The sequence below is a fragment of the Lasioglossum baleicum genome, chromosome 5, assembly GCF_051020765.1.
Source record: "Lasioglossum baleicum chromosome 5, iyLasBale1, whole genome shotgun sequence".
NCBI classification, from domain to species: domain Eukaryota; kingdom Metazoa; phylum Arthropoda; class Insecta; order Hymenoptera; family Halictidae; genus Lasioglossum; species Lasioglossum baleicum.
Window position 1 is genome coordinate 16,804,235 of NC_134933.1, and position 15,153 is coordinate 16,819,387.

The 15,153-nt window shown below is 48.5% G+C and overlaps 1 protein-coding gene across 4 annotated transcripts; it reads left to right on the plus strand.

The window, feature by feature from the left end:
- Window positions 1-1,149: 1,149 nt before the first annotated feature.
- On the plus strand, window positions 1,150-14,690 carry LOC143209094 (uncharacterized). Of its 4 annotated transcripts, none has more exons than XM_076424334.1 (10): window positions 1,150-1,532; window positions 2,067-2,464; window positions 3,558-3,841; window positions 4,068-4,133; window positions 7,092-7,299; window positions 7,754-8,005; window positions 8,758-8,960; window positions 9,858-9,949; window positions 10,619-10,811; window positions 10,977-14,690. In XM_076424334.1, the coding sequence occupies exons 1-10, from the start codon at window positions 1,461-1,463 to the stop codon at window positions 11,300-11,302; spliced, it is 2,094 nt and encodes a 697-aa protein (XP_076280449.1). In that variant the 5' UTR covers window positions 1,150-1,460; the 3' UTR covers window positions 11,303-14,690. The 4 variants fall into 4 exon arrangements, with proteins under 4 accessions (XP_076280449.1, XP_076280448.1, XP_076280446.1 ...); XM_076424333.1 differs by having other exon boundaries at window positions 1,315-1,532; window positions 10,881-11,011; XM_076424332.1 differs by lacking the exon at window positions 1,150-1,532 and adding an exon at window positions 1,652-1,954.
- The last annotated feature ends 463 nt before the right edge of the window (window positions 14,691-15,153 follow it).

Consider the following 15,153-nt stretch of genomic DNA (forward strand, 5'->3'; position numbering starts at 1 on the left):
AGAACCACGTGAGTATGCAACTGACCTACACCCCCGCGATAAGATAGCACGTATTTAAACATTACGATCTTCTACACGCAGGTCGAAATCGGCTGAAAAAATCCGCCGTAAACGTGGAATCGAGTTTTCACGTCCGACCCTTCGTTTTCGAGGAAATCGAACCGCAGTAGCAGCAGAAATCAGCTGACGCGTCTGACTCATGACCGGTCGATTCTACTTGTAAACACTGATGCATGAGAACGGGCACGAATTATGAACGCCGTCTTTCTCGGAAACGAAGTCTGGTTTGCAGCGAGTTTTTATTCTACATCTACGACTACATTCTCTCAGTAGAATCATCCTCCTTCTGATTGTACCGCTAGAAAACACTCTGAGCATACAGAACGTTTCTGAAGTTAAGGTACCATCGGATAATCGGTGATCCTATACATAGAAATAACTCGCAAAAGGAGATTTTCTTCGTTTAAGGCTTCATTTCACAGGAAAGACGAGTTTGAAAGTCTGCCAGGTTCGCGTATCATGCTAAACGCTATAATAAGTAGAAGCGGTACGCGATGGTCAGACGCGCCAGCCGAGTATCGTTCAAGAACTCGCATAACCGTTGAACTTTTAAACTCCATTGCCTCTTAAACGAAGCGTCAACTGAAAGATGTTAATCACTTGTTTCTCCTTATTTTTACATGTAGAATCACAGCCATGCCTGATTGTATCACCCGTCCCGAGATATCCTGTGTTTAAAAGGTGAAACTTTTTCTTCGAACTTCCATTACTACCGCTTTATATTCTACGGTAAATGTGTACGTATACGTGGAATAGTCTATCTCGTTAGAGTTGGCGATAGACTGCGGATTTGATACAATTTGTGACAAGAATAGATGAGCGGGAAACAAAACTGTAAAAGTATTAGAAGAATTGAAGGTTGTACACATATTTAAATTTGTTATAATAATTGAAAAGGGAGTAGAGTTATAGAAACTTTTTATTTTGCTTAAAAATCCACAGTCCAGTGATAAAGCTATTCTCTAACAGAGAGGACTGTATATTTTGTGTGTGTATGTCGTGCTATCTGTCGCGGGGTGCAGAATCAATCGTAGATAAGGGAGAGTCGATGTTTGAGCGGCGTGGTGTATGTGTGTTCCGGCTCGCAGGGCTGTTTGGACGGTCGCGGGTCGAATGGACGAAACGGCGGCAGTTCGCGCAGCAACGGGACCGATTCGGCGTCGGCGTCGGCGTCGGTGGCTGCTGCGGCGGCGGCGTCGGCGGAAACGGAGGCAACCGAGTCGCAGTCGCAGTCGCAGTCACAGGCGTCGCGTGCAGGCGGCTCTTCGCATCGGCACAATGGGACCGAGAATATTCGCGATTCCGATTTGTTGTCTCACGCGACATCCGCGCTGCGAAGACTGCACTTCAAATCCACCGGGGGCAGCCGCAGCAGCTGCAGCGTCCCAAAAGTCGTTGTTATGGGATCGAGCACCGCCTCCGAGACTACGATCAACACCAGCACCGATAGCGCGAACACCATGCTCACCATGGTAAGATCGTTATCCTACCTGTTTTGCTCCCGCATCCTGCAATGTCTCAGGCCGCGTTTACGTTGCAGCTTCGATAAGAGCGAAACGCAGAAATAGGATTTGTTGTGTTACCATGGAAACGTGGTTACGTTGAAGCGGCGAGTAAAGCGACGATCATCGATTCGATGTTGTGGTATAATCCTTCGCATAATATATAATCCTCATTTACTATCTATAATTCTTCGCAATGCCATTAATTTGATGACAATCACATTTAAGCAATGCGATGGTGCCGGTCATCGGTGACCACCATGGCGTTCAACGTTTTAACAATTGAAATGATCAATTGAACTATAATCGACGCTCTCTTCGCTAGTATACAAGCTGCAGTGTAAAAGGGGCCTTAATACGCGAAAACCTGACTTAGGTCGCAATGGAATTAGGTAGCTATTTGCGATAGAGTACATCCCACTCACGTCAGTGGATAAAATATTGTAACTGCGGGATGTTTGAGCGACTCGGAGCCGAGGATCTCAAGAAAAGAACTGATTGCAGGTAACCACCACGGATGGAGAACAGCCGGACGATAGTTTCGATTTGATAGACATCCCCTCGGAGATGTCACCGCCAGCTTCAGTGCCGGCAGCTCCACCACCTGACCCGGCTACGCCACCACCGCCGCCGCCACCGCCGCCGAACGACGACGAATATTCCCAGATGGATCGGATCGCCACGACCACAGGCCAGATATCAGTCGCCACCTCGCGAACCGAGACCATCGCCCGCCTCGACGTCCGAGTCTCGAGCACCTCGAACCTCCTCGAAGACGTCGACGGTCCGCCAGTCGCCACTACGGCAATGCTCGCCGCCAACAATACCGGCGGCGAGACCAGGTTGTCCTCTTCCGGCCGCACTCCTCCCTTACCGGATCTACGCACGAGCGATTTTTTCAGGTTCGCATGCTCGAGCGTTTGCGTCCTTGTTAGACTGTGGATTTCATGCATTTATGACGAAAATTAGGTCATGAAACTCCGTATAGTTTTGAACGACAGAAGAACTTGCGGATTCTAGAACTACCGAGCTCTAAACGAGACAGATTTATATTGCTTTATAATAATAACAGCATCGGATTCATAAGATTTCTATGGTAACGTGCACTGGAAGAATATATTTCTATAACTTCACGAGCTGTAGATAACAAAATCTGACATCCGTCATTTTGACGAGCTCGGTAGTTCTATGGTTAACTCTCGTGTCTTAGAATGGACGCAGAAAATCGTTTATTTTGCATGAAGATCCGCAGTCTAGTCCTCGTTGCCTGAAGCTCTGGGATCCGGTGCCTCGCTGAAGTTCTTCGAACCATAGAATCTCTTGGTTACTATACATCTCCTCTCATCGAAAGCTCTGGATATTTTATACAGGCTCTTTGGCAACAGGTGGGAGGAAATTGAAGGAATTGTTCTCCATGACAATAGAGTGTAAAAATATTGCGACTTTGGCTTCGTGTTTTAGTTAGTAACAATTAAAACTCCGCCTGGAGGGTTGCAACCCGCTGTGCAGCGATGTATGTCGGGTAGGTCATGGACGCACGCGACAGTCGCGTATCAAGCTAAAGGCGCACACTCGGTTGTCGATCGAGGCGCTGTGCTGGGAGTTTGAATATTTTTTTAAAGATTCCTAAACTGATTGTTAGCTAGCATTGATTTCCAATTGTTACTAACTTTGATACTCTTCATTGCCTTGGAGAACCGCTCCTTAAACTTCCTTCTCATAAAAAGTATTATGATTGTGAGATTTTGGGGGTGATTGTTCGGCAATCAACGTGTTTAAAGAATTGAAGAGCATAAATCTTCCGTAAGAGAAAATTATTATTTTGTAAAAAGATCAACAGTTCAATGATCAGATTCGCCATCATTAAAATACTAAGAGCAGTCTGCGACGTCTAAACGAGGTGTACCGGACCTCGTGAAGCAGGGGCGAGGCATTTCGCAACGATGCTAGATCGATGGAAGAGCGTTGTTCATAGGAACATCGATGTTGTTGCAGCACTCCCGTAAGAGGCTCGGTGGACGCAGGACAGCCGGATGCAGGCAACTCGATGCTGACGTTGATAGTCAGCAAAGCTCGCGAAGACGGTCCGTCCGATCGATCGTGTTCTCGGCGGAGCAACAGCTCGTTCAGCGAGGGTAAACACAGCCAGAGGAAGCCGAGCGTGAACGTGACGACGAATCCGTTGGACATCTCGCTGGTCGGGGCTTGCACGAGTAACGAGCGACCTTCGGAAGGTCCTGGTAGGACAGGGGGCAGCAAGATCCGTGGAAGAGGCACCGGTGAGTGGGGCCGATCAAGCTCGACACACTGTTTGTGTTACGGTATCGTATAATCGGTGCTTTAGCGACGACGCGTTTATAGTTGTCACACCGTAGGACAGATTAATCCGCGAGGTAGATGCGAAAGAGCCGGGGCGATGATGTAGCGGGCGACGTAGAGAACGATTCGAACGCCCGTGGACGTTTGTTCTCGCTAAGAAAATCAATTGTTGTTGTTTTCTTTCAGAATCTCATCCCCTCGTTTCGACCATTCATTCATGGGTCAGGCTCTTTTTCCCGTTTTGCGCAATAGGTATACTGCTGGTTGTGCTCGAGAGTTGTGCTTCGAGATCCCTATCGAGATCGAGAGATCACCGAACGAATTCGATGCACCGCCAAATCACGCCAGACCACTCTTCTTCACGGCTGAAAAGAACGCACCTGGGGGGAACCCACATTAGGCTCCGCGTAATTTGTCTATCGGCTCGAAACACGACAATGTCGACGAATCGGAACCGCCTGACTTCTTCTGAACATCCGATCGGTTCTTCCGTTCTCGGACACGCGGCTATTGCGACCGCAGACACGGTTCAGTCCTGATTTCGAATGACTCGGCGATCTCTCGCGTCGCAGCGATCTTGTGTGTAGACGAGACGCGGACGGGACACACTCATTTGACGATTTAACATTCGTTTCTGGTGTCATGCCTTACACACCTGTTTGCATCTACTCGAACACCTACGTGTCGTGTGTCGTGTGTCGTGTGTCGATTACCACCAATGATTATCGTTTTCCTTTGAGCTCATCTCGCACCTCTCTCTCCGTCCCCTCGATTTCTCGTTTCCCATTCCCGTTTACGTTCTATGCTTACTCTTCCGGTTAGCCGTATGGTTCTCTCTCCTCGATCGTACCGGACACCAACGATGTTTTTTCAACGTTCTGTGATACACAATATTGGCCGAGTGCGAAAGTCCGTACCCGACTCGAATTAAACTGTTCCATCAATGGAATTCAATTCGAATCTGTTTAAATGGCGAGATGCAGACGAATTGTCAATATGAAGCATCTCAAAGACCTCCGCGCACAATGTTGCCATCAATACCAGAACGTCGATCCAGACCGATCGTTCGGATTAAAACCACCATTTCGAAATCTACCAAACCACTCTTCAATCGTTCAGAAAGCAGGAGCATCTTTTTATCGCGATTCCAACATTCACCTCTTTTCGAATCTCGAATCATCTAATATGGCGAAAATGTCATTTTTCGTCCTCCATATTCGGAAGCTCCTCTCGATCACAAATCGACGTGAACCAACGATGTCTATCGTCTTATAACGGTACTGTCTTTCGAGAGGTACGGAACATGACACCAACAAAAAGATATTCAGACAAAATTGAATCAAGAATATTTATATCATATTTTAGCTATCACAAGCCAATTGTCTCAATGATAGAATCATAGAAAATCATAGAATATACAGAGTGTCCCAAAATTCCTTCAACAGCCAGAAATGGGAGGTTCCTGAGATCATTTGAAGCAACATTTTCCTTTGCAAAAATGTTATCCGCGGCTTTTATTAACAATTGTTGCGCGGACAAGGAGGGTCGAACTGTGCGACAAGGACCGACATACATAACATACCACTTCTCCAAAATTTGTTAATAACTAACAATTTAAGCATCAAACCTGCATAAAACTGAAATGGGAATGTAGCCAAGGCTTCATTTTACATTCTACAATCTTAAAAGTTCACCAATAAAGTCTTCAAATTCAATTTGAATTAAAGTCTTCAAATTATGAAAATGTTACTTGTCAAACTATTCGAGGTTATTCGCGAAATCTCGTCACTTCCATAACGCTAGAAAATTGTAGCCCCCTCAACAAAGAAGTTTCACTTGAAAAACATCTATGCAAGGTTCCCGCTACCTCTGAAATTCGGGCACGAACTTTTGCACTCGCCTAACGCTTCCGCGCAATATTGCGAGATTATCCTCGTTGGACCAACCGAAGAGAGTTGTCTAGCTTTCTCGAGCGATTAGGCAAAGTACGGATGGTGGGATCGGTCGATCGAGAGAGCAGCCTCGAGAGGAGAGGAGAGCCGTCACTTTACTGCAGGCCACTCGATCTCCAATCTGTACCAAGCGTAGCTCTAATTCTGTCGGAACTCTCTTTGCGAGTCGTTGCGTTTCAGTCCCGAGCAGCGCATGTTTTCTGCCGATTTCGCCGTTAGTCGATGTGTTAACGTAGTTGATAGCGCTTCGTTTGCCGTAGCAGTATTCCACCGAATTGCCGCCGGCTCCGTTCGCGAGCACTGATCGTTGATTGCGCGTCGCGGATATCGTCCCCTCTTCTCGCTCTCTCTCTCTCTCCTTTCTCTCCTCTTCCTCGTGTCGTTCTCGTCCAGTTGTTTTCTCGTCGCGTAGTTCACAACACCGGGGACCATGGAGAGACGCGCACGCAACGCGAGCAACGAGAACAAAAAAAAAAGACAAAACCATTGCATTGTTTCGCTTGAAAGCTTACCATACGAATTCGTCATTCGCGAGCAATCCACTCTCGAGCGGCAATTCTGTTTGGAAAGACGCACACGCGTATGTATCCGAAAACGCTTAGCACCTTTGCGAGAAAGACTCTCCCGGCATCGTACGTTCATTCTCCGACCGAGCATCCAGAAAAACGTCCGCTTCAGATCCCGCGATCTCGCTCCGCAGTCTCTTTTGAATGTCGATTTGGCCAGAAGTAGACGCGGTATAACCAAGCTATAAACTGCAAAACATTGGAACACAGAGGCGAACGAGGACGAAGAAGACGCGGATGCGGATGAGGAGGATCGCGATGGAGAAGAAGGAGGTGACGAAGAAGAGGGCGGTCGAGGGGAGAAGCGGGCCGAAGGTGAACCGTCGAATGAACTGACCGCGTGTTGTTTTTCGCGTCGCTCCTTCTGCTTGGTCTTCTATTCTCTTTATCCTTCTATTCGCGGTCGATCGAATACAAGGGCACGGGGATCGACGAAGCGGAAAAGGGCTGGCTTCCAAAAAGCGAAGGTTACGCCGCGCCAGTGCGAGACGCACGGTGTTGTACGCGCAAACAAGGGGTGGGTGGACGCGGTTAGAATCTGGTTCGAAGGGGTCGGACGATAAGGTTAAAGCACGAGAATGCTCTCGCGATGTCCGGTGCTCGGAGGTCTTTTGGTAACTCGCAGTGTACGACAGGAACGCGATTCTGGATGGGCCGAGGTAACGGATCTTTGCTTTTCTAATGCCGAAAAGGGGGCAACACGGCCGGCAGCAAGAGAACCACGCAAGCGGCTACGATCGTGGTGCAGCAGCCGTCGCTCTCGCTGGACGGGTCCACCGGTGCGGCGACCATACTCTTGCACCCGGAGGTGGACGTCAGGCGCCGCGAAGAGAACATGAGACAGCTGCTGGACGTTGCGAACACGCTAACGTTACAAGAGATTCACGACTTCGAGATGAGGTTTGTTTCGCCGATTACCAACGCGTTGGGTACGGGAAGGTCAAACACTGATATTCCGTCTCCGTTGATGTCATAAATTCAAGAGTTAGCCGGCTGTTCGAAGCGCAGCCCTCAAGGACGGTCTCTCGTTGGCAGCTCCGGAATTGGCACGGTCTTCGATCGGTTCCACGTATCGAGGACCGCCTTCGTGTACAAACACTGTACAGCAATGTGAAAAAAGTTGTCCGCATTTTCTTTATTAGCAACCCAATGCCTCGGGATTGACTTTTTTGTGGAAAGACGATCCAATTCATGTTTTTGTATCGCGTCCGTGCCAACTCCCGAGTTCTCGATCATATTTGGCTACCATCCCCCTTATCCAACGCGTTGACGAGGTTGTTCGAGTACTTTTCCCTTGCTACCGGATGATCGAATAGGGAACACGCTAGGCACTGCACGTACCGTTTTGCCTTAGATACGGTAGCCCGCACCACAGCAGGTCGCAGTCGGTGAAAACACCCGGCAGCCGTTCGTCGGGCAGGCCAAATTACTTGTGTCTTCCGCAGCAGAGATCGAGAGTCGCCAGCATGCCGAACACGGGCGTCGAGGAAGAGTACTACAGGCAGAGACATTTCAGTATAACCGCGAAGGGGGTGGTAAACAGAGGGGACTCCCTGAAGAGTCGGAGATCCCGGTCCAACAATAGCGTCGCTTCGAGCAACTCGAGGTGAGACTTTCCTCAGCCACCACCCACCGACCCCCGTCGTGCCCCTTTCAACCAGTGAAGCCAGATCATGACTTTTTTTTCTCCCACTCCGTTCCACTTTCGCCTCCGTCGTGCACGCGGCGGAATGTCATGCGACGACTCTGATAATGAATGAGAACGGGTAACACTTATTCCCCACAATTCTCCCTGTCTGGCTACACTGTTTTCAACTTGTCGAGAACGGTAGACCGAGCGAATTTATACGAAACGGCGCTCGAAACGAGATAGCAGTCAGATGAGGGACAAGGATGTCGTCGAGATGGCTGACTCTGCGAGGTCTGCGGAGCCCCAGGTGGTCCTACTTTATATCGAACGCGTGAGTTTACGTGCGCTTCAAGAGTCTAGACGACGTAGACACACGTGTTGGGCTTTAGAGCGGGATCGAAATGCAACGTTGCCGCAGACAACACCGCGGGACCACCGATGCTGTCCCAGGACTCCTTCTTTAATCGTTTCCTCGAATCGTCGAGATCGATAGAAGTCGAATTCTCGAACCAAGGCGCAAGGATAAGCTTATTAAGCATCTGCGATACGAGAGAGAGAGAGAGAGAGAGAGAGAGAAAGAGAGAGAGAGAGAGAGAGGCGTAGAATTCTGCGAGCTCGTGAACCTATCTGCCGAACCCCGGCATCTTTTATTACATGCTTGTTTCTTTCTTTTTTTTCTTCCGTCCTTTTGTCGCTCTCTTTCGGCGTGATCACCAACGGCGGTGCAGCACGGAACACCTGACCGCTTCGTACCCTGGCTCGGCGAGGAACTCCGCGGCAGGATCACTGGCCAGCTCGAGGGAGAGCAGCGCATCACAGGGACCAACGCCGTACCATGTTCTGATGCTGGGGGCTCCAGCCGTCGGCAAGAGCTCGCTGGTCTCGCAGTTCATGACTTCCGAATACCTTCACGCTTACGATACCTCCATCGGTGAGTATCCCGACGCGACGCTCGTCCTCCTCCGCTTCGGCCTAGGGGGACGCGCGGCCACCTTTCCCTCCCGGAAGTATAACGCATCGAGCGAGTTACAAAGGTCAACCTTGTTTTTCGAAATGCGACGATGTATTCTTTTTATTTATATCCTGGTGGGGCGTTTCGAGACGAATGCCATGATCTATATTAGGAAGGTCGTTCAAGAACATTCAAGAATAACGTGCAAGAACGTACAGTCATTCTCATAATTGATGGCACACATTTTTTAAAGAAATGGATCGATTTACTAGATGATGTAATGAAGATTTTGGAAACATTACGTTTTCTCTGAATTTTGGACAAAATAGTAAAAGTTGCTTTTTTACAGGGTGACAAGAAATAACGGAGTTAATCATTTCTTATCATAATTCTGTCAAATTGACGAATTTTGAAAAACCAAATAATAACTACCATAACATGAACCTTTAGTATTCATATATTTAAGAAGTTTCGAAATGGCCACCCTTTGCGCCGATACAGAGGTTCAAACGTGTCCTGAAAGGTCCCACTCCTGGTACAGAGATTTTTTCAATGACTCCAAATTTTTATGGGGCCGAGCACAGGCCCTGGTCTCCAAAACCGACCACACAACATAACACTAAATATTGTGAACCTTTTTCTACGATTTTCAGCCTGTTTTTGATGTTTTATTCTACTATTCGACGATCTCCTCTTACGTTAACAGCAACCTTGTATATCATCAATGTTCAAGGTTGCGTATTAAAAGCTTGATTTTGAATGACCTTCGTAATCGTCACATTTGAAAAGCAGGTCGGTGTTCGTACATTCCTCGCGCCTTTGTCTATCAAAAATTAGTGACACAAAGTGACGATGATGATTTACTGTTTCCGGCAGACGACGAGTCCGGGGAGAAGACTGTCAGCGTGCTTCTAGCCGGGGAGGAATCTGAACTGACATTTATCGATCACACCTGTGCCGATATGACGGTGAGTCGCGGAAGGACGTGCGCTCAATCAAGCGGTTTACGCACGATGCTCCGATAAGTGCGATCGAACGATAGGATGCACCGACTCGCAATCGCAACCCCGCTTTTATAACCGATCACGCTTTCTCCAAACTCATTTCGTCGAATCGGTTTCGAACGAACCGGTTTCTGAAATCCTTTGTGCGCCGATCACACGCAAATCCTGCTGTTCCGTCGCTTCGATAAATCGCATTTGTTAATCGATATTAATTTGGAGTTAAGGTGGAACGTATAAAAAGGGAGCAAAGCGGTATCGGGAGCGCATCGCGTCGATGAGCGAGAGAGCGCGTTAGTCCAGCTCGGCGAACCTCCGCGAGGAACGATTGACGAGCATCGAGCCGTAACGAGGCCGGTCAACCGTGTGAAAATTGTTGACGGGGACCGATGATCGATCAAGCCCTGGTGCCTGGGTTCGATAGGATCGCTCTAGTCCAGCTTCATGCGCGGCTACACGTCGTATAGCGACCGGACTCCGCGAGCTGGACTGAAATAAGCCTGAGATAAGACTAGCCGAAAATGCGAACGATCGATTTAGCTTGCAGCTTTAGTCGAGCCAACGAAATTGAATATTGCACGGTGACTTGCTCCTCGTGTCTTGCCGCTTGGAACTAAGACGGTTTTCTGTTCGCAGCCGGAAACTTGTATCGCGTCGTACGAGCCGCACGCGTACTGTGTCGTCTACTCGACAACGGATCGGACTTCGGTGCGCGTCGCCGAAGCGGTCCTGCAAACCCTGTGGCGAAGCGACCACGTGTCCGCGCGAGCGGTGATCCTCGTCGGCAACAAAGTCGATCTCGAGCGCAGTCGATTGGTCTCGACCGCAGGTGAGAGTCCACAGCCACCTTTTTACCACCTTTCGATCGATAAATTCACAACTTTGCACTCCCGTCGAGGACGAGATATCGGACCGGCGACGAGAGGACTGTTAGCTATCTAGACCTAGACTTTCGCGGAACGTGTACAAGGATCCGTTGCTGTCCCATTTGCAGAAGGCAAGTCGATGGCCACATCCTACGACTGCAAGTTCATCGAGACGTCCGTTATGATCAACCACAACGTCGACGAGCTGCTCGTCGGCCTGCTGACGCAGATACGACTGAAGCTCGAGAACCCCGAGAGGACGAGGGACCTCTTCCGGAAGAGATCGAGGAAGAACCGCAGCAAGTCGCCGCTGGGTTCGTGCTCCGAGAACAATTCCCCGAAAAAGTATCGCGGCAGTCGCACCAGCACCAGCCTTAAGGTGCGAAACTTATTGGGCAAGGTATGGGCGAGAGACAGCAAGTCCAAGAGCTGCGAGAACTTGCACGTCCTCTAACTTGTCCGTGGCGCCACGATTCCGAGAGGGTGTTCGTTCTCGATACCCTCGAATCCGCCATCGTCCGTCTGTTTCTGCTACAGTTGTCGTGGTCATCGTCATTCTTCCACGTCGCGTTCCTTTCGTCGACACTGGTTTGTACGATACAAACGTGTCTCGATTCCCAGTCGTCCCGCCGAATGACGAAGAGAACGCGCCACGACGAACCCGTTACCGAAAACTGGTTATCGCAATACACCCGAGGTGAAAACGAGGAAACGAATCCGAACAAATCGAAACGCGACGTTAGCGCCGTAAACTAGACAAATTTGTTGTACACAGGTGCAAACGTGTTTTTCACGACTACTACTTTATATACGACCCGTTCGGTCATCGTTGACGGACACCGTTGCCATAGATCGGATCGATATGATCGATCGGTTTTACATTTGTATATTTCAGGCTCGTATATACAAACAGACGCGCTCTCGCATGTATGTACTCGCATCGATGCACACGATTGTTGCAAGCAAGCAAGCAAGCTAGCAAGCACGCACGCACGCATTCACGCACTTACGCACGCAAGCAAGCACGCACGAACGCACGCACGCATGACAATACGTATGCACGCAGGCGCACATGCACCTTTACACGCGAGAATGCACAGAAAGATTCTGTTTCTTCATTGGGACCTTCGGCATACCAAGAGTTTTCTTGTCGATCTTCGAGAAATACGTATTTCCTGCGAAAGGGACTCACGCGTGTGCGACGCGGACTGATCCCTTGATGCACGTTCGTGCTGTGAAATGTACTTTTTCACTGCATCATAGCTGAAAGACGAAAAAAAACCATGAGAGATCCTCTCTAACATCGACAATAGAAAACGGTCGTAGCGCTTTACATTGCTGTTTCACTTCCACACGATCGTGTTCTTCTTCCTTTCTCGATCAAGTACACCGTCGTTGGACGTCTTTCTTTCATATCGTGTCTCGTTCAATGTCGTTCACTGTCCGATCGCACCGACGCAAACGTGAACCGATAAAACAAAACGCAACTCCGGCTCCTCGGAGCCGAAGGACTTTCTCCGTAGGTAAAAACGTAACTGTTCCGATTACCGCTCTCATCTGTCGTTGCACGTTTTAAAAAGTATAGCGAATATATTCGGTAGTTTCTCGAAATGTGAATCTGTGAATTAGAAACTCGTGCCGCGGGAGCATGCACTCGGTCGATTCGAATCGAGCGGCGCTCGCGCACACAAAAATTTTTCGCGTAGAACCTACGAGTTCGTAGATTTCATTGGAATTTTGTGGGAGCTGTGAAATCCCCCTGTACGAGACTTTTAGCGCACACGATCTGTACGCATGTATTTTTGCACTTAACCGGCGCACTCCAGAAGAGAGAGACTGGTCCGAATTATAAATAAGATCGACAACGATTTATGCTACTCGATCTTTGGAGCACTTTGATCTATTTGTCTGCGTCTTTCTCCCTCTCTCTCTCTCTCTTTCCTCTCTCTCTATATGTCTCTCACACACACACTTTCTCTCTTTCTTAAAACAAGTAGAAAAAAACTTTACACAACATAGAGAATGCGTGGGCGCAAATTGCCCGTAACCCCGACGGGAGCAATGATACCACGCCCACTCGAGACACGGCGTTCGAAACATTGCTCCCGGGAGCTCTTCGGTGCTCTCCCGGGGGCAAAGCAGGCGAGGGTTGCCGCCCACGCCAGAAATAGAGAAACCCGTAGAGCGCAAACTTATGACGAAAAAACTAAACTTAACAAACTCGAGCTACGACTCGACTAGTCAAATAAGGATTGCAACGTTCTAGGATGAGAATCACGATCGCTTTCGGGAACTTCTGTGAACAGTTTATCGAATATTCGCTTGGCATGTCTTGTAGCACGTTCGATTCTCCACTTTATAGCATCCGATACGGTACGGGATCGAGATGAACTTGCGAAGAAGCGTGGTATTCGGTGATACACGTTCGAATGCGTGCAATCGTCCGACGCGAATTCGAGAACTCGTGTCCGCGACCGATTCGAAACGTCAAAAAGTGACGCGCGGCCAGGTGTGCCCTTCCCAGAAATGATACAGAGACACGCCCACGGTCACTTACACGTACACACATGCAACTCCCTTCCTCTGTCCCTTGTTTTTTGGAAAAGCACGAGCGAATGCGTATGTACGCTGTGTACAAACATATGCTGATTTATTCGTCTGTTTTCGTCCCTCGCCCCCCCCCCCCCCCCACCGAAACGTTTCGACGAAACTGTCCTCTGCTACTCCCTTCGAACGTTATCGAACGCGCGAGAGCAGCGACGTTAAACTTCACGCCCAGGTAACATATGCTCGCGTTTTTCTTTTTGAAAGAAAATCGAAAACGAGAGAGCCATCTAATAGAAAGGACCAAACCGATAACGAATAAGATACGAATAGGTAAACGAATTGTGTGCGAGGAAATCGGAAAGGGTAGAAAGCGACGTAGCAAAAAAAAAAAAAATGAAACAAATAACGAATTGCCGTTCGACACGGGGCGGGCAAGATGTTCGGTGACGATTATCCGTCCACCTACTTAAACTCTCGAGAAATCCTTCGTGAACGTGTGTCAGGCGGCTGTGAATTGAATTGATGATCGCGCACGCGCGATTCTGCGTGTGCCGAATTGGTTTTCGCGAAGGAGCCGAACATCCTTGTCCGAACGGAGCGGGGTCCGCGTTGTACTCGGGGAGAAATAATAAAATAAAGCGGGTTTCGAGGACAATGCGGCCTGAACACGAGCTATAAATCGTACACCGGTTGCAACGGTGTACAAGGTAGTATACACGATTCGACGGATGTCTCCTTAGCTCTAGGTACCGGTACTATTTTTTCGAATATCAGAACCGCTCGCGCCGCTTCGGTCCTGGTACTAGAACAACTAGGTACAACCCACGCGGCCAGATAAGCTGACGGATGCCCACAATGCGGACCACAGCCTATCGATTAGGCGATTTCTTCGATCGATGTTATTACGTACATATTATCCCTTGTACCTGCGCGCCGTCATGTATTATATCCTTGTAATACCGCGCCAATTTTATTGTCTGTTCTTGTTAGCGCGTCGTACATCGTTGTCTGCATATTGATCGTTACCATCTAGAAAAAAAAAACGAGAGTTCCGTTTGAACGCCGCGCCGGATCGAGACCGACGAGGAGGATACAGCCGATCGCGCAGGCTCGTTTTTTAAAGGCTCGATCTGGTCTCGGTCTATACGCCACAAGAGGACATCGATAGCGATGACAATGACCAGAACACCGACCAACACACCGTTACGATAACTACATATTACGGACACTTCATTCGTTTCTATTTGTATTTCTATATCTGTACGTATGTCCAATATATCTGGAGGAAAATCTGACATCGGGGCGACTCCTCGTCTCGCCTCTTTCATTCCTCGAAACGCTTAATCAAACATTCATCTACTTGAATACACCTATACCTCGCTATACGGCCCAGATACGTTCCGGAAAAGTTGGCCGTAAAGCGAAAAGCCGTATAACCAATCAATTATTCGTTCGATCCGTTCCAATTTTTCATTCTCTTGTCTTCAATCCACGTATCTAATAATTTTTCCATAATGCTGCTTCTTTGGCGAGTTAATTTTGAGACACTTAAAGGTGCAGCGGATAGAGAATGCGTTTTAATTATTTCTTTTCTATCGCGAATAGTTTGAACGGTAGACTTCGCTAGTTCCATTGCCTTACAAATTTGTATGTAGTTTAGTTGCTAGCGTGACAGATTTTCGGCTTCTCATTTTATTCTTACCAGTATCAATCTCCAAATTCAATAAACGTTTCTGAAATGAAGAATCTGGAACTCTC